This window comes from Poecilia formosa, unplaced genomic scaffold, assembly GCF_000485575.1.
Source record: "Poecilia formosa unplaced genomic scaffold, Poecilia_formosa-5.1.2 Scaffold377, whole genome shotgun sequence".
Taxonomy (NCBI): domain Eukaryota; kingdom Metazoa; phylum Chordata; class Actinopteri; order Cyprinodontiformes; family Poeciliidae; genus Poecilia; species Poecilia formosa.
In genome coordinates this window covers 437,588-459,280 of record NW_006800316.1, presented here as the reverse complement: position 1 = coordinate 459,280, position 21,693 = coordinate 437,588, and the positions used below count along the sequence as shown (strand labels likewise).

Genomic DNA, 21,693 nt, shown 5'->3' with positions numbered 1-21,693 from the left:
ACAGCGAGCGGACTAAGCAAGCTGTACTTTAATACAAATACATCAGCAAACCTGTATGAAACCTTTCAAATAAAATTACCAGGTTTATAATACAAAATAAAGCAAGACGATGCACACCAAAAAGAAAAATCAGACGGGAAACAAACGTTGCAGAGCCCTGATTCTTTTTTTTATATATACATTTTTCAAAAACACGGCTTGCATGTTTTTCTGCTTCCCAGCCGAAGGACATTATTCACACTTTCCTCCACCATCAACACGAGAAAGAAAGTCACTCTCTGTTCCAAACCACCCAGCTTTTCAATCATTATCCTGTACCATTTCTAATTGAGGGGTGGAGTGAGTCAACACTCATGAGTTGTTGTAAATGAGTCGACATAAAAATAGACACAAACACTTAACTAATTAAAAGAAAACACGTTACCATATTTACAGTTAGCTTTTAACAATTTCAAAGCTAAAACGATCTAAACCCAAACAGAATCCAATCTCCCCTCCCTCTCAGCCAGTGTGGATTTTATTTAAAACTATTAGAAGTAACAAACAGCCGCTGACATAAGATATTGGAAATTAATGTCCTGTTAAAAGTACACATATTTTGTGTTGCTTGTTTATTTATAAATGTCCTCATTTAAATAACAGCGTGACACCAACATGTCCTCGTTACCTTTGTAATGAGTTGAACTTTGTTTTGCGCATCATAAAGTAACTAAAGTAAAATTTTAATGAGGTACTAAGTTCAAATTTAGATTTTTTTTAAAAGCTCTCGTTTTGCTTGAGTAGCCTACATTATTTTTATAGTCTTTCCACCTCTGCTAACATGTATAAACACTGATAAACAATTTGGGTGCTGTGGTGGCGCATTGGTTAAGCACAGCCAACATAAGGAGGCCTTAGACCTCAATGCTGCTGTCACAGGTTCAATTCTTGACCTGGTGACCTTTGCTGCATTTCTTCCCTCTCTCTCATTAAGTTACTTTCCTGTCATAGCACTTTCAAATAAATGCCACTTGAGCCAAAAAACCCTTTAAATTTGACTCAAAGTGCAGCTGTTCTGAATGACTGCATACTGACTTACCTTCACCCTGAGCACACCTTGCTGTACGCTTTGAGCGTTAAGTCTGTTCCAAAGAATCATATGTGGTTTCATTTTTGTAGTTGAGTATTGCTAACTCTTTTGTTGATTTTGCCTAATTGACCACAGGACATAAGTAGATTAAATTTCAATTCACACATACTTTATTGACCCCAAAGGGAAATTAAATAAAACTTAAAATAAATTTTAAACTGTTTAGTGTAGAACTACAGCGATGCATTCTTGGTACAGACTAAGTAATTTGTTTCACCACGTCAGGATTGAGGAGGTGAGGAAAGGAAATGGAACAGCTGCACAAACAATCTTCACCACTTCAAAATAAGAGCATGCATACTTGAAGAATTCTTAAAAGTCGGTAACCAAAACTTTTACACAGATGTCGAACTTTATTCAAATAAAAGTTTACAAAACTTCAAAGTAGGTTGGCGCTTTAGAATTGATCTGTAAAACTAAATTTCGGGGAAACTAAGTGTGCTAAAAGTTTTTAAAGTTAGCAACAAAAGCGCTAAACAAATAATTTGCCGCACTGTTAGCAGATTAGCGGGAGTGTGCTCATCACTGTTTAAAGCACATATTTTAAGCATATTTGACTAAAGAAGTGTTTAACTTTCTGCTGATGCTGTTTTTCAGATCTCCTACTGCCAAGGCATGAGCGACATAGCCTCACCTATACTTGCAGTAATGGACAACGAAGCACACACCTTCATTTGTTTTTGTGGCATTATGAAACGCTTAGAGGGGAACTTTCGACCAGACGGGCAGCTCATGTCCATTAAGTTCCAGCACCTGAAGCTGCTTCTGCAGTACTCTGATCCTGAGTTCTACGTCTATCTGGTGTCCCGGGGAGCCGACGACCTCTTTTTTTGTTATCGGTGGCTCCTCCTGGAGCTCAAGCGAGAGTTTGCATTTGATGATGCTTTGAGGATGCTGGAGGTAACTTGGAGCTCCCTGCCCCCAGATCCTCCAGAAACCGAGGTGGAACTTGTGGGGCCACTGCTAGAGGGAGACGAAATGACATCGTGCAAAGACGAGGCTGTTAACTGCCTTAAAGATGAGGAGGTACAAAAAGAGAAGCAGCGTAGACGACATATGCTGAGACCATCCAGAGAGGAAACAGATATGAGGAGGAATCCCATCACTGAAGGGAAGGCCGATCAAACTGTAGGCTCTGGTGTAGAAATGGAGGGCGTTGAAGATGGTCATTCTGAAGAAATGTCAAAGAAGTCAAATTTGCAGGGTCATTTCTTTCAGAGACAACTCAGTTTTGGGGAGTTTAAATACTACACAGCTCGAAGCCAAGGCAGCTTTGATATGGAGGATCAGGAGCAGCCGCAGGGTTCGGCGTCTTCGGAAGCAAACAACCCAAGGCGGCAGTCGACAGTTGACAGCGAGGACGACCCTGGAGAAAGAACACCTCTCATTAGAAACTCTGATTACGGTTTGTCTCCAATAACTTCACACACTCACTTCACTGGAGGACTTCCAGTCTGGAAAACTGGCTCATCCGTCTCTCCCACACCTTCACCTACAAACTCCAGCTGGCCAGGAGTTTCTCTGGACTTTCCTCTGGTGGCTACAGCTTCATCTGCAGCCAATTTAAGTGAGACCTCACCAAGAACTGGCTCTAAAGTACCAACCTCTTCAGCACAAGGTATTAGCTCTCCAACTGGTACTTCGAAAACATCAGCCGCCTCTCCTCCCGCTCAGAATAGATCCGTTCTCTCCTCGCCCATTTTGTCATTTGGTGGAGGCTCCTCGGCGAACAACCTCCCCTCGCCTGGCAACAAATCCCCCAGCACCAAAGCGAACACACCAAGCTCTTTAAAAGCTGAAAGCACCAGCATCAAGCCCTGCTCTTTGCCGCCTCCTCACGAGTTCGGCAAAGGGAACCCCTTCATGCTGTTTTTGTGCCTGTCCATCTTGTTGGAGCACCGGGACCATATCATGAAGAACAACATGGACTACAACGAGATCGCCATGCACTTTGATCGCCTGGTGCGACGCCACAACCTCAGCAGGGTGCTGCAGAGAGCCAAGGCCTTGTTTGCAGACTATTTACAGAGCGAAGTCTGGGACTCAGAAGAAGGGGACGAGGTCAGCTCAGATTCCCCGACAACAGCTGCCCCACAATCCCCCTCTTCAACCATCTCCGCCAGGCCCATCTACAGCCCGCTAGCCTCACCTCCATCATCACCCAACTCGACTTACAACCTGGCCACCACCATTCCCTCCCCTTCAGCTCAAGTCTCCCTTTCCTCTGTGTCCTGAGTCCCTCACTGGATTTTCAGTGGATTTCTCAGTTGACTCTTGGTAACCAGTTGGCGATCTTTTTTCAAACAGCTCCTTCCCTCCTGCTGAATTGGTCTGTTACCAATCTCCCCATGCTATGTATGCCTGATTACATGTATTCCCTGTATCCGTCTGCATCATAATGCTTCATCTTTCTTGCTGATCTGTCTGAAATATGGGCTCAGATGGCTTCGTTGGCGGCTGTTTCCTCACAGGCTGATGAAAGCATGAAATTCTCATTCAGCCTCTTTGTAGCTTTGCTTTCAAGTTCGGTTGCAGTCGTCTCAGGAGTGTCTCACCTGGAACCCTGATCAAAGTCACCAGAGAATATCCTCAATCTGGCTTCATTAAACACAAAACGTTTGTCTGTTCCTCTTTAAAACAAACTTTCATGTCTTATATCTTCTCCTGTTTTGATACGTATCCAAGCTGCTGTATTGTTGGTTTTGATAGCACTCTGCATTGGGTCAAACTCATAGGCTGTATGCAAAAAATGGACGTAGCCACTGTGATGTCAACTATTGCTTTGTGTTATTTTAATTCTATTTCTACATTATGGGGGTGGTAGGATATCAGGAACACATGTAATTTGATATGCAATATATTAATGTCTTATTAAGACTGACTCAATTTTCTTATTTCTTGGTAATTTTCTCATTGCTCTTTGTGAGCTTTAGGATCCATCAAGTGTTGACATCAGTAGCAGTAAAAATCCACCCAGCAGGTCAGTATTCAGCTAAACACAAAATTATTCATACCTTTGGTATATCTTTTCCTGTGTTTTCTTAACTTTTAGAGATGTCTGTCTCGTTTCCTATCAAAACCTCTCTTGGCTTCATTCAGCCAAATGAATTTGATTTCATTTATTTGGCTGAATGAAATCAAATCAAATCTAAATCTCAGGGGTATTAGTAATTTGAGGCTTAACCGTGCTAATGGATTGCTGAATTTGCATGCATGGCACTTTAAATATTTCTTATCGAATATTGCATCCAAGCAGTGTTTTGTGATTGCAATATGGAATACATTGATACTGCAACAGTTCAATATATTTTTGCTGCTCTCATAGACATCGGAAACTGATTGTTCTTTTATTTTGGTTAGTTTATCGTGTGCTTTAAAACTGAGCTCTTTTAATAGTTTACTGCAATAAGTAGTGGGAAAACATTTCGTGACTATATATTGTTAAATACTTTTTCTCAATGAGACTTTGCGGTCATCAGTGGGGCTGTGGTTTGGACTTTCGTCAAATTGGATCCATGCTCCGAGGACAACCAGCCTTACACCTGGTCGTCCTAGAGTTGGTCAGTTTACTCCTTTAGGTAGAGGCATACAGGAGTAAACGACATAAACCAATTTAATGTTGTTTACCAGTCATTTTATAACCCAGGGTCCATATTCTCACAGATTCCTCTCAGAGAGCTTCTACCTTAAGCTAGAAATTCCTGCCAAGGACTGCTGGCTTAAAAGAGTGGCAGTAAAATTAACTTTTTAAAGCTTTTCATCATGCTATAATGTTACTCCCTCATCAAAAACCTATCTATAGTGTTGCTTTGATTGTTGTTTGAGAAATCCTTACATTCCCATGGCAACCATTCATGGCGCTTTGCTCGTACAAAGCGCCACCTTTTCCCACAAAGCTCCTTGGAGCTGCAGTCTCCAGCCGAGCTTCTGCCTCACAACGCTGCCCTTCCTCGTGTCTGACCCGCTCAGCTCCTCCAGACAGGCGGCAGCAGTAAAACACTTGGTGGAACTGCACAGCGTCTGCTGAGGTCATTACATGGACCGCCTCTCAGTTCAGCGCTCCTAAGAACGGTTGTAAGCGGCATAATGAATAGCACCGTTTGTGATGATGTGCTGAAGGCGGAGTTTCGGAAAGTGCAGGAGCTTCTTAAAGAGACTGAAGCCCAATATTAAGGCGTCAAATTTCTTTCAAGTCATGTTGCCTTTATAACAGCTGAAGGTAACGTAGGTATTTGACTGCTATAAAATGCCACTATGTGCCTGGAAATGCATAATACCGTAAGGGTGATTCATTCAGCTGCTGAGGTAGGGGTTGACATTCTTCTCTTAGTGATGAGGTGTGGTTGACCCTGTTGTTATGGGTGACGCTGGGACTTGGACAATAGACTTCGATTGATTATTTGGCTTTTACTAGTATTTAATGGAGGTTGGTAAATAATTTCATGGAGTATTACTGCCACCAACTAGTAACAAGTCTGGACCAAATGCCCCCTAACTTTTATTGTACAGAAGGAATGTTCTAAGAAAAATCTTTGAATTCAAGAAATGCTAAGAAATTTTCCTGCAGTGACATCTCCAGAAGCCTCTCTTAATCAGGATTTGTTGAGAATATGGATCCCGGCTTTGTTGCACTCCTTCTTTGGGTTGTATTGATACTTGGCTTGTCTTTGGTGCCAACTTTTTAATGCTCATCAGTGTCTTTATAACTTGCGAGAGCCCTGAAGGATTCTTCCAGGCTGTTCCCAACGGATGTCAGAGCCACACCAACATGGAAACCCTGACTTGGATGAGACTGCGTCCATCTTTAGCATACAGTGTATGGTTCAGAGTAGTCATGTTGTACCTTACAGTGTTTCTAGATTTCTATTTAAACCTATGCTTATGCTGTATACTGATGAGACAAAAGCATTGGTGTGTTATTTTTGAAGCCTTTCATCTTGCTCTGCACAGCCTGATATTTTTGCTTTGTCGCCCTTAGAGGTCAGTTGTTCTTAAAAGGACCTGGTGCTTCTGACTTAGAATCAACATGAAGATATGAGAGAACCTGTAAAAAATTAAATCAAAAGTTTTAGCATATGTGGACCTGGGAGATTTTGGGTTATTTCAATGACGGCGTTAACCTCATGCTGTATGACATAGAACTTGCAGGATCTTATGCTAAGAGCTGGGTAGACCGTACAAGACATTGTTTGTATTGACACGCATTAATGAATATACAATTCATGATAAATTTCCACTAATGATGCAAAGCCTTTTATTGTAAGGGGATCCCAGATTGAATGATGTGCTGTGTTTTTTAGCCAACAGTAAAAGAACCACAACAGCAGAACAGTCTGGAGCACAAGTGCTTCTAAATCACTAACTTTGACTTATTCTTTCTGTGCTCTTTATAGTTTACAACACTTTGGGTGAAACTAAACAAAGTCAAATATAGTTAAGGACACGGTGATTTTTGGAATCTGTTTAAAGTTTTATTGATAATTTGACTACATTGATGGAATAACTTCAGATTTTCAATAGAACCACTTGGTGCTCTATTGAAAAGTTGCTTACTCGGCAACTTTTAAATGTCCATATCTAACCTTTAGGTGAGTTGTTTTAAGGAAAAACTTGAACAAATTTCTGGAACCTTGGTATTGTCTTGCTTGACTGTGATCCAACTTTGCTCCAGCCTTTTCAGGATTTTGGTTCCTACTTTTTGCATGATTTAGTTAATGAGAGCATGTTCTGATTTCAGTCTATGTTTACTAAGTGTTTTATGTTGCCTGAATTATTTCTTTAAAGGTATCTCTAAGATATATCTCTGAATAAAGATTCTAACTTTTGAGCTAAAGAGGACTTTCTACAACCCAACCTGCCTTGGCTGTAAACGAATCTCCCAAAAGAGATCTTGAATTTCTTCCAAATATAACAAATGAGCTTGTTTTGTTTTGGTTTTTGAAACACGATGTTCCAAAAAGAATTATTCTAAAAGATAATCGCCTCATTTATCCCTGATCCACTAAATTAAATAAAATCAGAGGTGAATCAACTAAAGCAAACAATGCTGACTAAGGACAAAGGCAGAGAAAATGCCCCCTAATCTAATAATAATAGATCAACTTTTGCAAAATTATTTCAATATTATCAGGATTAAACCAGGAACTGCATCATGTTGTGATTCCAATGTTTGATCTGAACTATTTGTTTTTCTCTCATGATTGTAATGAGCACAGATGGTGCATGTCTTCTTGTTCTTTTAGGTGATCTTTTGTTAGTTTTTCCTTTTTTTAATGATGTATACATGGTGACATGCCTTAAATGAGTTTGACAGATCTCATTGCAACAAGGATTGGCAGTCTAAGCGGTGCAGGTTCACCTGCTGGAGCTTTTTCTTCAATTTAACTCCTGAACCATTCAGTCACCATTAAAATGTACCACCAAGCAAGACATTAAAATGTTCCATCTCACACAACCCCCCCCCCCCCCCCCAAAAAAACAACAACAAAACATTAAATATTTGTTGTGGCACGTCTATTTTTTTGTTTTAAAATGTTTTTCTTAAGACTGGTGACAGTGATGATGAAATAGAACAGCAGGAATTGTTGATGTATGATTTCTCTACCAAACAGAGACTCAAGAATGCAGCTAACAATTCAACATTAACAGCTTTACTGTCTTACGAAACACTCAAAGTTTGTCTGCAGCTTCTCTTTGTGGGGCAGAATGATTTACGGAGCTCAAGAGCAAAATCTTACTTCTTCAGATTTCCCCATTTGATTGTTTCTTTTCATAATGTGGAGAGCAGCCTCTGTCTGCAGAGACGTGCAGTGAGCAGATGGACTTCGTTGAGCTGGTGATGAGATGCAGTTGGTTCAAACTCAACTGATGTCACTTCACACAGGTTCATCTTTTAAACACATATTAATGTTGTTTATTGTATATTGAACACAAATAAACAATCATGCATCTTACTAGTCAGTTTTTGTTGTGTAGTCATTTTCTGAATATCTAAAATTCACATAAACTTTTGACAAAATCCAAATTTAGTTAAAAGTTATACATTACAATTTTGCCAAGCAAAACATGACAAATAATCTTCAAAATACTAAAAAGTATCATTATAAAAGAGGTTAAGCGACAATGGACTGATTCTTCAAAACAAGAGAATCTGTGTTATAGATTCTGTGTTGACTTAAAGCCAGAAACAACACATTGTTAAAAAGTGAAAATACAAAAAGGTTTTGGAAATGTACAGTAATCTTCGTAGTAGAAACTACACAAAATAAATGTGTAAGACAAGACTTGAAGAACATTCCACCTTTCTTCATTGAAATAAAGTAACTATTTGTTCTGAAATAGAATAATAGCAGAAAACACTAATAAGCTTGGCACTGAGACTCAAAACTTTTGCAAAATAAAATGGAAAATAATAAACTTAAGTTTGTTCCCATTTATATTAATTCATTTGTTAGATCTGTCAGAAATTGATTGTGTTTGTGAATTTCTCTTCCTTTCCCTCAAATATTTGTTAATACGTTATGGATAATCCTAAACCTCCTCGAGTCCATTATGCAACAACAAAGTGTCTTTAGTCAGAGTCTTCTTTTGAATTGCTGTAATACAGACCGCTACAGGAGATCTTCCTGCCGACAACCCCCAGCATCTATCTAGTTGAAGAACATGGCATAACATGAGTTACAACGATATGTATTTTACCTCTGTGAAAAATAAAGTATTTTGAAAATTAAATTTTAAAAAAGTGCTTTAATCAGAAACCCAACGGTTTTTATCCTTTTATTAATTATTGATCTGTCATTTGGAATTTCGTATTTCTTTATTTCATATTTGGTCAGTTTGCATTACCATCGACCACCACCTGATGGCGGTAACGTTCCGGCTCATAGTAAGGCAAGTAAAAAGAGGTAACATTTCCGCTTCCGGTGGCGCAGTATCCTTCTCGGGCAGGAGAAATGTTGTCCCGATTGTCACGGCTGGGGCTTGCATTGCCCCGGTCTGTTTCTGTCCTTTCGACCCGCTTCGTATCGCAGTCCAAAGCTGACAGCGCCATCTCCTCGACCGCTGTGACGGAGATGTACGAGCCCGTGAATCAGTCTGGACACGGCGAGGTCAGCCCGTTCTCCAAGGTGAGTTCAGCTACTGGACCTCCAGCGAACGAGCCTGCGCTGACGGGACTGTGTCCTGGCGGGGGTGTTCTGTTTTCTTTCAACTCAGTCCAGTTCAATGCCAGGTTTATTATTTGTTCAGGTGGGTTTGCGCTGTGCTGAATGTTTAATTATGAAACATTAAACCTTTATTGAGATAACCCTTTTTATACAAACACTAGCTAAACCAGTGAGCTGATCTTGGACAAAAGTACAGAAGTTACAGCAAGATATAAAACGAAGTATAAAATTGTAAATCCACATTTTATCCAGACAATATGAGGTTTTATATTAGTAGTCTCTATATAGGAAGAAAACAAGTATAGAATAAAATGTAATAAAACCTGAAGACATTTAAGTTCAAACTTACAGTTACGATGGATAAAATGACTTTAATTTAAAACAAATCCCCTTAATTGATGAAATATTTATTTTAAACAGATACATCTTATCCCTCATGTATGAATGTGTATTTATAGATTTGACTCTAAATAGAATTTTAAATGAAGCGAGGCACAACTCGGACAACTAAACGTAAAGTCAAGATTATTTTGTCACATATTGCACAATTTATTTTTTGAGCTCTTCAGTATTTCTTAAATCTAAATAATATAAGCCGAAATATTTGGAACATTGAATAAAAACAGGTATGTTAAACCGACGTCAACTAAGCACAGCAAGTTTAGATGTACTAACAGATGATAATCACTAGTTCTTTTCTGTCACATTCATAATGGCAGCATGTAGCATCTCTGGTACCTTAGTTCTGATCTGTTGTAGTGTTTTTGCTGCTGTTCTTGTTTTACATATATATTTTTAGTTTATCTTTGGACAATTATTCCCTCTGGTTCTAAATGCTGTGCAGCTGAAAGGAGTTTTGCTCTTTATTACTTTCAGACAGTTGTCCAGATGAGTCTGTTACACAGCAGCAATCTTCAGTCAGAGGCCTCTTCAGATTTGTCGCAACACTGACTGCTACTGGAGATCCATCCTGCCCATAGCATCACCATCCACAATGATTCTTTAAAGATAATTGAATGATATGAGTTACAATAACATTTCATTTCCCTTTGGGATTTTTTTTTTTATTTACTTCAATGGAATTATACTGAAACAAGCGGAACTTGGGGTAACGTTCACCTCCCTGGGTTTTCCCATGACCTCTGATATTCAGGCAGGCAGTCACCTCCTACAGGACCAATGTGTGAGTCAGTCAGGGTGCTCCAGCTTGATTGTTGTGTTGTGGTTCATTCATTTTTATCTCTGTTCCTCAACAAGTTCCATTTACCAGTTTCAGGACCCGGCCAGAACCCCTCAGTGTAATTACCTTGAGAAATAATGAGATTTGGTTAAGTATAAAACAGCCTTTAATGCTGAAAAATTATCAAATGTTAAAAGCCATATTATAAATGGAACAGACACAGAGTTACATTCACTGTCCAGCGCTGGAGCCACGCTGAGCTCACCTGATGGATGCAACCAAGTGAGGCACAGACTGTAGCTCGAGTTTAGTTTTCATTCTTCTCTGCAGTCTGTGCCCTCCCTAAAAGGCTGCGTAATCAGTCTCAGTCTGTTTATGTGTGACTAGCCAGTCTTATGTGATATGGTTATGTGAGCAGCAGCACTGTGTGTGTAAGCAGATAAGAGATGGAGGAAAACAATAGCCTAATGTTATTGTAACTCGTATTATTCAAGTGATTTTGAAGTCATTTTATCCATCATAACAGAACCCATAACAGTTGTTTCAGGTCAGCTTTCGACAGCCTTCTCTTTTTTTTTTAAAGAGTTTCTAATGTATTATTTATTATTTTGATCAGAATCCAGACTTCCATGGCTTCTCCACCGATCCGGAAGAGGATGTGAGGAACATGAAGATGGGCTTCTTCTTGGGCATCTCTGTGGCTCTAGTTATCGGAGGAACCTTTATCCACTATTTACCAGACCACGGGTAAGTTTTTTTTTTTTTTTTTTGGTTCTGCTCAGATGTGAGGTGACATGCATTACAATAAACATTCTTACAGTAGAATGGTGGGCATCAAAAAGGTGGAAATGGTTTCATAGCCCTTCACAAATTGATGAGCAACAGCTCCTGGCTGCTACCTCTTTGGTATTTTAACTGGAAGCAGGAAAGAGTTTTCCTCACTACCTCTGCAGTTTGGTTCGACTGTTAAATAAGGATCCAGTACAATTTAATGAGGCAAGCACTGACTTCAGTGAAGGCTAACCTGTGTTTGTGATTGTGTGGCGTCCAGCATGCGGAAGTGGGCCAGAAGGGAAGCAGAACGACTCATTCTGCTCAGGGAGAAAGACGGTCTGCCGCTCATCGAGGAGAACTACTACGACGTCAGCAAAATCATCCTGCCCTCCTCCAACGAGGACTGACCCCTCCTGCACTGTCCCACTCTATTTCATGGTTGTTGTAAATCACTGATTAAATAAACTATGTTCTTATTGGATGATGTTTGGGTTTTTTGCCTCCACATCTTGATTTTCAATGGTAAAATATAGCTTTTTTTTGGTGTTTTATAGTTTTGAACCTCGTATTCCTGTGGAAGTGTTAGATGGATGTAATGGGAAGGTGTCCGTTTTTCAGTCCTGCTTTGTTCTCCAAAATTACCAGATCTCAGAGTCTCACATCAGAAACCAACATGAAGGAGGAATGTAGAAGAGTTGTGACAAATAACCTTTTAAAATTCTGTTATCTTATTTTCTATAAACAATAGAAGCACCTTAACAGTGTCAAAGACATCAAAACATTAAAAAAACAGCTTTTTTTCTTGTGCCTTAACCCCAAAACTGCAGGTTTTCTAGAGATTCAGAACACATCCCAGGTTGACTCGTAGTGATCCCTTTTTATCAATAATGGATTGCATTTTTATTTCACTATCTTATTGAATTATGAATGTTTCATCTTAGACTTCGGGCTGTAAATGTGTTTCTTCCTGTTGTAAATTTTAACACTGGGGTCCATGAGAGCTCAGAGTTTTAATGTGGTTGGTTGTCCGTTCAGCGGTCGGCTTCAGCATGATGCTGCCGCTCTGATCCTTGGTGGCCATGCTGAACTGGGAATGCACAGTTTCACTCCTCAGTGTGTTTAAAATATTGCAAAACTGTGAAGTGGATGGAAAAATGTCCTTTTCAGAATGTTTGCCTAAAAATCTGAAAAGTGTGAATATTTATATTCAGTCTTCCTGATTCAATCGCAGCTCTTACTTCAACTACGACACGTCAAGACTGACGTTTTTGTGGAAGAGCTTCAGTCAGGATGGATCTGTGAAAAATACTGAAGCTTGAATAAAATGCAACTAAATATCATTTTTGAGAAGTCTGGATTGCTTTATGGTTGCCTATGACTGTTGATCATGGGGAGAGATATTTCAGTAAACTAAAACTAATAGAAAAACATTTAAGCAACCTATTTGCATACTGTATGTAGACTGTTGGATGTAAAATTCATGAGCAATAAATATTATTCTAGTATCAGTACTGAACCAAAGAAAGCAAGGCGGTTGCAAGCCTTTAAAATTGTGATGCTTTTTAAGGGTCAAATAGACTCAAAAAGTTGTAACAGAAGCTGCGCAGGGGGGCCCAATCAAAGTTTTTGTCAGAGGGCCCAAGATTCCTGGCAGCGCCTCTGCTCAAACAAGGACTGCTACAAACAAGGACGTTGCCATGGTTATTGCTTTGTGTGGTGGTAAACTACTATTTTACATATGTACTTATGGGTGGCGACAGGGTGGACACGGCTGGCCCAAGGCATAAGCAAACTAAGCGGTCGCTTAGGGCCCCAGGGCTACTTGGGGGCCCTCTAAATGGAACTGATTTTTATTTTATTTATTTTTTTTTTTGCAATGATTTCTATGTGATTATATTAACAAAAGCACATAAATTCATTATAAAGTTGTAATTTTCTTCTTTCTTTTTTTTTTTTTACAATAATATATGTTTGATAAAGTGATAATGTATGTATAAATCTTTCTTATATCGGCAAAAAGAAAAATAAATGAATAAATTGCTCTTGGGGTCCCCCTGGTGGTATGTCCCGCACTGAACGGTAATATGAATGGCTGTGCAGAGCACATCCAAAACTCCAAAGAATCAGTAAAAGATAAGTTGTTAAAACAATGTCTCAAAAAATATTTATTATTCAGGGAGAGAGAAAAGAAAGAGGAAGAGTAGAGGAAAAAGTCAAGATGTTTTAATGTGTCTTGGTAATGTTTCTCAGAAAGATTTGGAGATGCTAATTGAAAATTAGCTTGATAGCGACCTGCAACAGTCCAGATCAACAGCCAAACATTTATCCTAGAATGTTTGAATTTAGGTGAAGCTGAGTTTTAACTTTAAATGAATTGATTCTCATGCGTGGCTCTGTATATTTCAGATTTTTTTTTTTTTTTTTGCCTTCAAAACGTGTTTGATAACATTTGACAACAATAATTAAAACTTCTCAATGTTTGACATTATCTAGCAAAATGTTTTTACATCAGGCTGCATAGCTACTGCATTAATATATCAATGAGCTGCTCTAAGCTGTAGTTGGCGATATATTGTTTGCTGCTGAGCATGATAATTTATGCATCTAAAACAAACAGTATTTTTACATCAACTTATAAGTTATGTGAAAATTCTCCAATTAAAATTGTTTGAAGACACAGAATCAACCCGGTACCAGTCAACATTCTCAAGTGAGAACGACTCGCATGGTATAAATTAAAATTGTATCTATTGTAATTACACCTAAGAAAAAATTAATTTAAACAAAGAATGTCATGAATATGTGTGCATGTATTCCATTTTAAGTTGGGCTGCACCGACTGCAGTTTTCTGGCCATTCGCCGGTTACCGATCTTTAAAAAGCCTGACCTGCCAATTTTGGTTTTGGCCGATACCAAATTTTTTTGTCTGAAATGTTACTAAATGTAGCAAGAAAGTCACTGAGTTGGCAACAGTGGGGTGAATATTGTTAGCTGCAAACATGCAGACATGACCTGGTGGGCCAGTCTGTCAGTCAAACTTTTCACTACAGAGCAGAAAAGGACAGAGACTGATTTTTAAACCTTTGCTGACGAAGATGAGATCAGGGAATAAAATGGGCTTCATGAAAGTATCGGCCAATCACCAATCCCCCACAGTTAAGGAAATCTGCACCGATAAATCGGCCAATAAATGTATCCTATATATGTATATATATTATACACGTGCATATGGCATATAATGTAAACATCACTGTCAGAGATGCAGTAAGTTTATAGCAGGTGTGTTAATGAGCTAATATTCTGACTGTTGATTGCAGCCAGCCCCCATTATTAGCAGAACTAGAGGGCCCCAAAACCAAATTTTGCTTAGGGCCCCATGGAGGCTTGGGCCGGCCCTGAGGGTGGACCAGCAGCTGCGCTCTGTTTCCCACAAATTAGGGTTTATAAAGGACAGGTGTGTGGCCACATGTGTGCGCACGGCTTTAGGCATCCAATTTTTTTTTTTTTTTTTTGTGCGCTGCACTTTTCTAAATTTTTTCATACGTCAAGTTTTAGTGTGAAAATTGCACAGTCTTTTATGCATGAGGCCCCTGATGGACCATGAACAGCACTGCCTCTTCTACTTGATCTGGAACATAGTTCGGGGGTGAGATCTCTTCCAGTTTCATCCTAGCAAGTGATGACTACGTTAATCTTCGACAGAAGGCGGTAGAGTCACGGGCGCACGGCGGAAAAAGAGCCTGGAGCCTCTGAAGAGTTGACCCTGAAGGAGGTTGGGGAGAACAGTTGAGCTCTACATGTTCTGAGGACAGGAAGATGGACGTGTGGTCAGGATGTCTGCATACCTCGGTACTCAGATGATTCCAGCAGTGCAGCCAGGATTTAAAGACGGGAAACCGAGGAGGAAGACCTGCAGCCAGACTGGAAACACAGAGCTGAATGAGTCAGAGCGGCAGCACGGAGCAAGATCAGATTCTACGTTCTGTGATTCTAACAATCAGTTCAGGGTGTGTTGTCCAAAGCCTTCGGGGAATAAAATAGAGTCTTGTTGCTTTAAATTGAGGAATCAGAGTGAAGAGTACCAAATTATAATGAAAAAACTTCATGTAAATGTGTCAATTTATTAAAACTAGAAATAAATACAGAAATAATGTATCAAAATATATATGTAATTATGTCTTAATTAAATGTACTCATTTTATTTAAATATTTCATCATTCAATAAATTATTTCACTTCACCCATCAAAGTTTGCTTCGACTGAATGTCAGTTCAATATCCCCGCTGGAAAGTTCAGAAAAAAACTTCAATAACACTATTAAATTGTTGCAATTTATTTACCACAAACTCGCCAATCAGACATTAGATGCAGCCCTAGTCCTGCCCACAATACGTTCAACAAAGGCACATATAATTAATTCTATTTTGAATACATTATTTCTGTATTTAATCCCAGGTTTAAAGAGTTTATGACGTTTAAATAATTACTTCATTAGTTTTTTACTGATCTCAGGTATGAATGCAGATGACAAACTTCCAGATTGTTAAAACAATCTGCCAGACCTCATCAGACAGGAAACAGTGAATCGTGAATCATTCTGTCACTCACCCACAGTTGTTGACGGCCATTACATCAGCAACCAGCGTGAATGGGTAAGTCAGAACACTCAGCGTAATCTGGAGAAATGCAGTCGATGTTAATGTAACTGCGGACCATCAATAGCTGTCAAAATTAAAGTGCTGTAATAACAGTAAACTTACGCCCATCACAAACTTTGTGTAGCTTCTTATTGTTGATGCCTGACTAAACTAAAACAAGAACAGGAGTTAGATTCCAATAAATTACTTATAGAGGACAATGCACATTAGTGAGAATGTTAAAGTTTTCGATTTAGTACAATTTTCATGACAGCTTGATGGTACAATACTAAAATAAATGGAGCACTGTACTAACAGAAACATTAAAACCAATTATGTGATCGAGCAAGAAGAAAGAAAGAGACAAAATGTGACAGACTGAACTGATACAAAGAGGTCAAGAGTTCACAGAGTTCATGATCCTTCAGGTAACCTTTAACACAAGAATTAAGAGCTTGTGGAAAACGGTCTTAAAGCTGGAGGTAAACAGCTTCAAAAGCTGTGAATACACTCACCAGCCACTTTATTAGGTACACCTGTCCAACGCCTCATTAACATAAATGTTGAATCAGCCAATAACATGGCAGCAGCTCAGTCCATTTAGGCATGGATAAGACAGCTTAGATACAAACAGCTGGTATACGTACGCTGTCGTCTACAGCATAGGTGTTGATGAAGTAGGCCAGCAGGTTACAGCACCACAGGAAAAGGACTTCTCCCAGCACATGTGGAACAAAACCACTGCAAACAAGCACACTGATCAGACCGTAAGGAGTTAAACATACCGTATGGACTGCAGAGGGGGGGAGCCCCACTTACATATAAAATCCAGACAATCCTTCCTCCTTAAATATCTTCATGATACAACTGAATAGACCACTGCAAACGAGAAAACGCATTCAGCCACATTTCACCAGACACAAATGAAACCATTTAATTACATCAGGATTAGCGATTAAAGACTTGACTGCTGGGATGAAGGGAACGATGTCTTCATTCAGATGTCTCTGCAAAATGTAACCTAGAATAATCTGTGAAAACCTCAACAAGAAGTCTGAACTAAACTAACATGTTGACTTTATGTTAAAGTCAAGATAAAGTCAACATAAAGACTTATTCTGACTTATCTTAAAACAAAGAACAGTTCTGACTATGAAGCGATTCCTACCAATAACCGGAATCCAATCACTAATGAACAACACATCCACATTCAGCACCTATGACTTAGCTTCCTCTGAGTAGTCCTGGAGTTGTTGTTTTTTTTAATAACCCGGTTTTAAGCCAGTTTTACGTGGTTATTTTTAACACAATCCTTTTGCAAGTTAATTGTAGCGTGGTACTTTGAACTCATGTCACGGCAAATAAAGGGTCGTTTACATGCAGTACCTCGCGGACCACTAGAGGGCGCCCGTGGACCACCAGTGGTCCGGGGACCACAGTTTGAGAAGGACTGCCTTAAAGTAATAATACTTTAAGGTACAAATTATGTTTGACCAACTTCAACTCCCTTGTTTTACTTTTCGGTTTTTTGTAAAAAAAAAAAAAAAAAGATATTCTGTTTACTGGAAGTTAAGGTGGCTTAAAATTTTACCAGAAGTTTAGTTTTAGCTCAGCATGTTTGAGCCAAAATATGCTAAATTATGCAAAATTAAATTATGCAAAAGTATTCACATCACTTGGTATTTTTCTGCTTTGATATTACCCTTTTTGGAGGATACTAATCAAATTTGCTTAAAAAAATAAATAACTAAATAAATAAAAAATAAAAATAAGCATACCAGCTAAATATTTCTTCATTTAGTTTTTTCTGTTGGGATTTGTGTCATTTTAGACTTTTCACTTACATATGAAACAAGTAACAGCTGCTGAAGCCTCATCCCCCACTTGGCGACACCAGTTTTATTTAAGCACATGGAAAAGCTAGTTGTGCCAGGACAGACTGCTCTAAATGGATATCGAGAGATGGTATCCTGATTGTGTGAGTGAGTTTATCAAATCAAAACTGCCTCTGACTTCAACATAAGCAAATCACATCAATGGAATATAGGGACGTCTGTTTGTATGACCTTATTTGTTAAGGGTGATGTGCTTGTGGGGGCACAAAGTTGCTAAAAGTCACCAGGAAGGAGTCAGTCTGCTATGGCCAGAACTCAGAAGGACCAAGCAAGGGAGAGCACAAAGCAATCTCCCTCAACGTGGATCCCCATCAGTGACTTGCTGTTCCCACATCTGTGTTGACTTGAAAAACTTTATAGGAAGTTATTGTACTGTACCTGGACCAGATCTTGTGACCTTACCTGTACTTGGTCTCTCTGCCGACGAACTGGGCCATGCAGCGCACTGACATGACTGCCAAAGAAAAACAAAACAGCTGATCAGATAATCTACTGACTCTGGTGTTCATTCAGAAGCAACACCGCACATCACCTTGGCTTTTATCGGTCTGGTAACAGGGCGCGTAGTCTAGAAAGCGGGAGACACATTTTGCTGGTTTCACCAGTTGAGCGTTAATTGTGTCCTGCATGAAAACAATATGCCACATTGGCTTCTTTTGTTTTGTTTGAAATTGTTTTGTTTGGCCCATCCAAGCAAAACCTTGTAAATTCTTACCATCAGTAGAGCTTTACAAGATTCTACTGATGTTGTGCAGTTTTTCTCGTATTCAAATGACAAATAATAATACTGTCACTGTGAAGATTACAGCTCTGGTAATGGATTCCCATCATCACAAGACACAAGGCACTTTACAATATTAAAAAACTGAACTGGGGAAGACTTTTGTTTTTTTTTAATTGGTCCTACTGGTGATATGAGGCTCAGAGGAAAGTTCAAAACCTGTGCAGAGGAAGCCATCTTACTGAGGGCATACCGTGAAAAGGATGGGTGGCAACTTTGGACAGGCACTGAAAGATCATCTCATGTGACGTCTGAGAAAAAAAGTTGAAAGAAGAAGGTCATTATGATTTTTGATTTCAACATGGCATACTGAAACATATGAACTGTCAGTTTAACCCTCGTCTTACTTGGATTAAAGAGAGAAAACACTGTAATACTAATGATTCTTCAGAAAGCATTGACCTCTCACCTCTTGGACCAATTTCCTAAAGGAATTTTGGTGCTCATCTTTTTTGGACTGGAGCTCCCTCTGGTTATAGAAAAAAGTTACAATTTGAATAAAAAGTTGCATCTGAAAATAATTGTTGCTATAAGATCTGTGTTTGTTAATACAATAGAACTGCAGTGAATGTCAGTAAAAAAAAAGCATTCAGATCTCTATGAACACATCTAAATAAATGAAAATAAACATTGGACAGAAGTCCATCTGGTGTTGTACAGAAAAACTTCCATGCTCTATTACTTCCAGCATTATTTCCAAGTATATAAAAAGTGACTACCATTAGTTTCTATCTCAGGGAGTAAAGCATGGATTGTTGTGTTAATATGACCACAATATTAGTGTCTTTCTTACCCGTTTAATTTTGCCCCTGACCACAGTAGAGATGGTGCTGGATACTATGCGAGGTGAGAGGCCCCGGAAGAGTCCCAGCTTCCCATCCACTTTGAGAATATACTGAGCTGAAAACAAACACACTTCCTCTTAGCTGTTCTGAGCTACAGTGGCATAATTATTTTTTAGTTAGCACATTTCGTTAACACGTTAAACATGCTGCGACAGAATATTGCCGCAGCATGCATAGGTCATATACTGTGCCATTTTTAAAATCAAAAATACTTTATTAATCCCACAAGAAAATTAAATGTATTGAATGAACAAAATGTTGTCTGCTTGTCATCGATCCAGGTGATTGTTGAGGCCTCCGCTTGTGTCTTCTGGAGTTTCGGACAAAGCAGATCAGGGATCAGGCTGAATTGCACTGGAAAAATCAAAGAACATGATCCTCACAGTGTTGCCTCCATTGTCCTTTGTCAAGGCATATGACTGCATCTTCAACTCCACCTCAACAGCAATAAGCAAACTGCAAGGGGTTGTGATATTGTCATGTGCACTTAAGTAAGCAATAATACTCAGGTGGGCCAAGTGTAGTCTCTCCAGGACCTTTATAATTTTGGATGTCAGAGCAACAGGTCAATGGTCACCGATCACTGATGAGTAAGCTTTCTTTGGTGCCACAGCAGGGCAACAACACTTGAACCTTCTCCCAGTTCCAGCTAAGGTTGAAGAAATGTTGCAAAATTCCACAGAGCTGCATAGCGCAGGCTTTCAGGACTCAGGTTGACACTATTTGGACCTGCAGCCTGGTTCCACTTCACTTGCTCAGCTACATCTTCACCTGACTTTTAGAGATGGGCATAAAGAAGGATGAGACGAAGGGAGCTCCAGCATCTCCTGATTTTGTTAAAGACAGAGATGTAAGAAAAAGGGTCCATAATCAAGGTGAAAAACAAAACATTGGGTGACAGACGAGCTGTTGGTCAAAGAAAGGTGTGATGTATCTTTGGCTGGGGGGAGGAAAGGAGATGCCGATCTTGCAACCTGTTCAGTTCACTGGATCTGTCTAGACTTCCATCAGTCAGACATTCTCCTTGAAGTCTGTGATCTTCCTCATCTCTGACAAAATATATTTGATATTCTCCGGCTCGCTCAGCTACATCTTCACCTGACTTTTAGAGATGCACAAAAGAATACTTGCTTGGTACTCTTCAGCTTCCTCATTTACTTCTCAGTAATTGCCCATGTTTCTCCCTTACTTTTTTCTTGTGTAGCAGTTTCTTCAGGTCACTAGTGTGACGTAGCTGGCACAGTGTATCCCAGTGCTTTGATACTGATATTTTCATAAACTATATCCAACCAAGGTTAGGTGCCTTGCACATGTGACAGGAGGAAGCTGAAATTGAACCTACAACCTTCTGATCACAAGACAGCTACTGTACACACAGAGCCACAGTCGCCCCCACAAAAGAGTGTTTTGGTCTTTGGATGTCCCATATATGCAGCCATAACTCACCATAGCTAAAGAAACCAGGCAGGTATAGAACTGGTCTTCCAAACATTGTTGTCCCAGCAGCTGGAGGAAGAGGTTCGTGTCCCACCTGGAAAAACGAAAAAAGGGAGAAAATACAAATTGATCTGAGATGGAAACAGAGGTGATACTCGCACTGCTTCCCAGGTGAAAACAAAAATATATACTTTAGTATATTTCAAACATACTTACATTTGCATAAGTACATTTTAAGGACACTAAGTATTATCATACTTATGATACAGTATTATCATCAAACACATTGGATGAGCTCATCGAATGTGTTTGATGATCTATAACAGCTTTAACAAAGAAAGATGTTATATATATATATATATATATATATATATATATATATATATATATATATATATATATATATTCGTTCGGTCGGTCGGCCCAGCTACCTGAATTAGCAGTTTGACGTAAAGGAGCGGGTGTGTGATGGCAGTAACACTCGCCCCCAGCAGCACAACGGCAGCGTCCACTTCCACGGGAGTAGAGGACATCCTGGTCAAGGTAGGCTTCCAGTTTGGGATCGACTTCACGGAGATCCATCTTTGGTCACCGAAATTCACAGAATTGGATCATCTCCGGAGAGAATCAGCTGGAGCTAACATGACTTCCGCTCTGAGCTTTCAGTCTCAAACTCTGAGGTGAAACCGAGTTCAGCTAAATTAATGTGTCCAATTTAAAAAAAAAGAAAAGCAAAACAAAAAGTAGCTTATATCCTTCATCACATCATATTTAGGTTTAAAACAGATGGCTGGGGTCTCTCGGCGGAACAAAAACAACTGGGCGGAGTCTATCCGCTGACGTCACATA

At 39.4% G+C, this 21,693-nt stretch overlaps 3 protein-coding genes across 4 annotated transcripts in view; 2 read left to right on the top strand and 1 right to left on the bottom strand.

Annotated features, from left to right (window-relative positions):
* The window catches only part of tbc1d25 (TBC1 domain family, member 25), a 21,059-nt gene extending 6,386 nt beyond the window's left edge, over positions 1-14,673 (top strand). Inside the window, exons 7-8 of one of the 2 annotated variants that reach the window (XR_001659140.1) lie at positions 1,727-3,636; positions 14,663-14,673. Coding sequence is in view for 1 of the 2 variants with exons in the window: in XM_007575465.2 (XP_007575527.1) it covers positions 1,727-3,364 (1,638 nt within the window). In the remaining variant the exon portion in view is untranslated. Of the gene's footprint in view, positions 1-1,726; positions 7,557-14,662 lie in introns of those variants that run through there. The other variant, XM_007575465.2, reaches the window with a different exon arrangement.
* ndufb11 (NADH:ubiquinone oxidoreductase subunit B11) lies at positions 9,023-11,731 on the top strand. The gene is made up of 3 exons (XM_007575464.2): positions 9,023-9,255; positions 11,091-11,221; positions 11,526-11,731. Exons 1-3 carry the CDS (start codon positions 9,082-9,084, stop codon positions 11,653-11,655), a joined length of 435 nt encoding a protein of 144 aa, XP_007575526.1. The 5' UTR covers positions 9,023-9,081; the 3' UTR covers positions 11,656-11,731.
* Positions 14,294-21,693, bottom strand: LOC103154244 (mitochondrial carrier homolog 1). Its single transcript, XM_007575463.2, has 12 exons — positions 21,276-21,693; positions 20,854-20,938; positions 19,356-19,462; positions 18,972-19,031; positions 18,756-18,813; positions 18,184-18,235; positions 16,706-16,765; positions 16,534-16,627; positions 16,010-16,057; positions 15,858-15,925; positions 15,095-15,170; positions 14,294-15,012 (listed from the first exon to the last, which is right to left on the bottom strand). Exons 1-12 carry the CDS (start codon positions 21,375-21,377, stop codon positions 14,938-14,940), a joined length of 885 nt encoding a protein of 294 aa, XP_007575525.1. The 5' UTR covers positions 21,378-21,693; the 3' UTR covers positions 14,294-14,937.

What these genes read in the sequence shown, in the direction of transcription:
- LOC103154244 (XM_007575463.2), bottom strand. Translation starts at nt 21,377, where the DNA reads ATGTCCTCTACTCCCGTGGAAGTGGACGCTGCCGTTGTGCTGCTGGGG. An exon ending in GCCTGGTTTCTTTAGCTATG is followed by an intron (nt 19,463 to 20,853) that starts GTGAGTTATGGC and finishes GTTTGTTTTCAG; the next exon opens with CTCAGTATATTCTCAAAGTG. An exon ending in TCAGGGGCAAAATTAAACGG is followed by an intron (nt 19,032 to 19,355) that starts GTAAGAAAGACA and finishes TTCTATAACCAG; the next exon opens with AGGGAGCTCCAGTCCAAAAA.
- ndufb11 (XM_007575464.2), top strand. Translation starts at nt 9,082, where the DNA reads ATGTTGTCCCGATTGTCACGGCTGGGGCTTGCATTGCCCCGGTCTGTT. An exon ending in AGGTCAGCCCGTTCTCCAAG is followed by an intron (nt 9,256 to 11,090) that starts GTGAGTTCAGCT and finishes TATTTTGATCAG; the next exon opens with AATCCAGACTTCCATGGCTT. An exon ending in CACTATTTACCAGACCACGG is followed by an intron (nt 11,222 to 11,525) that starts GTAAGTTTTTTT and finishes TGTGGCGTCCAG; the next exon opens with CATGCGGAAGTGGGCCAGAA.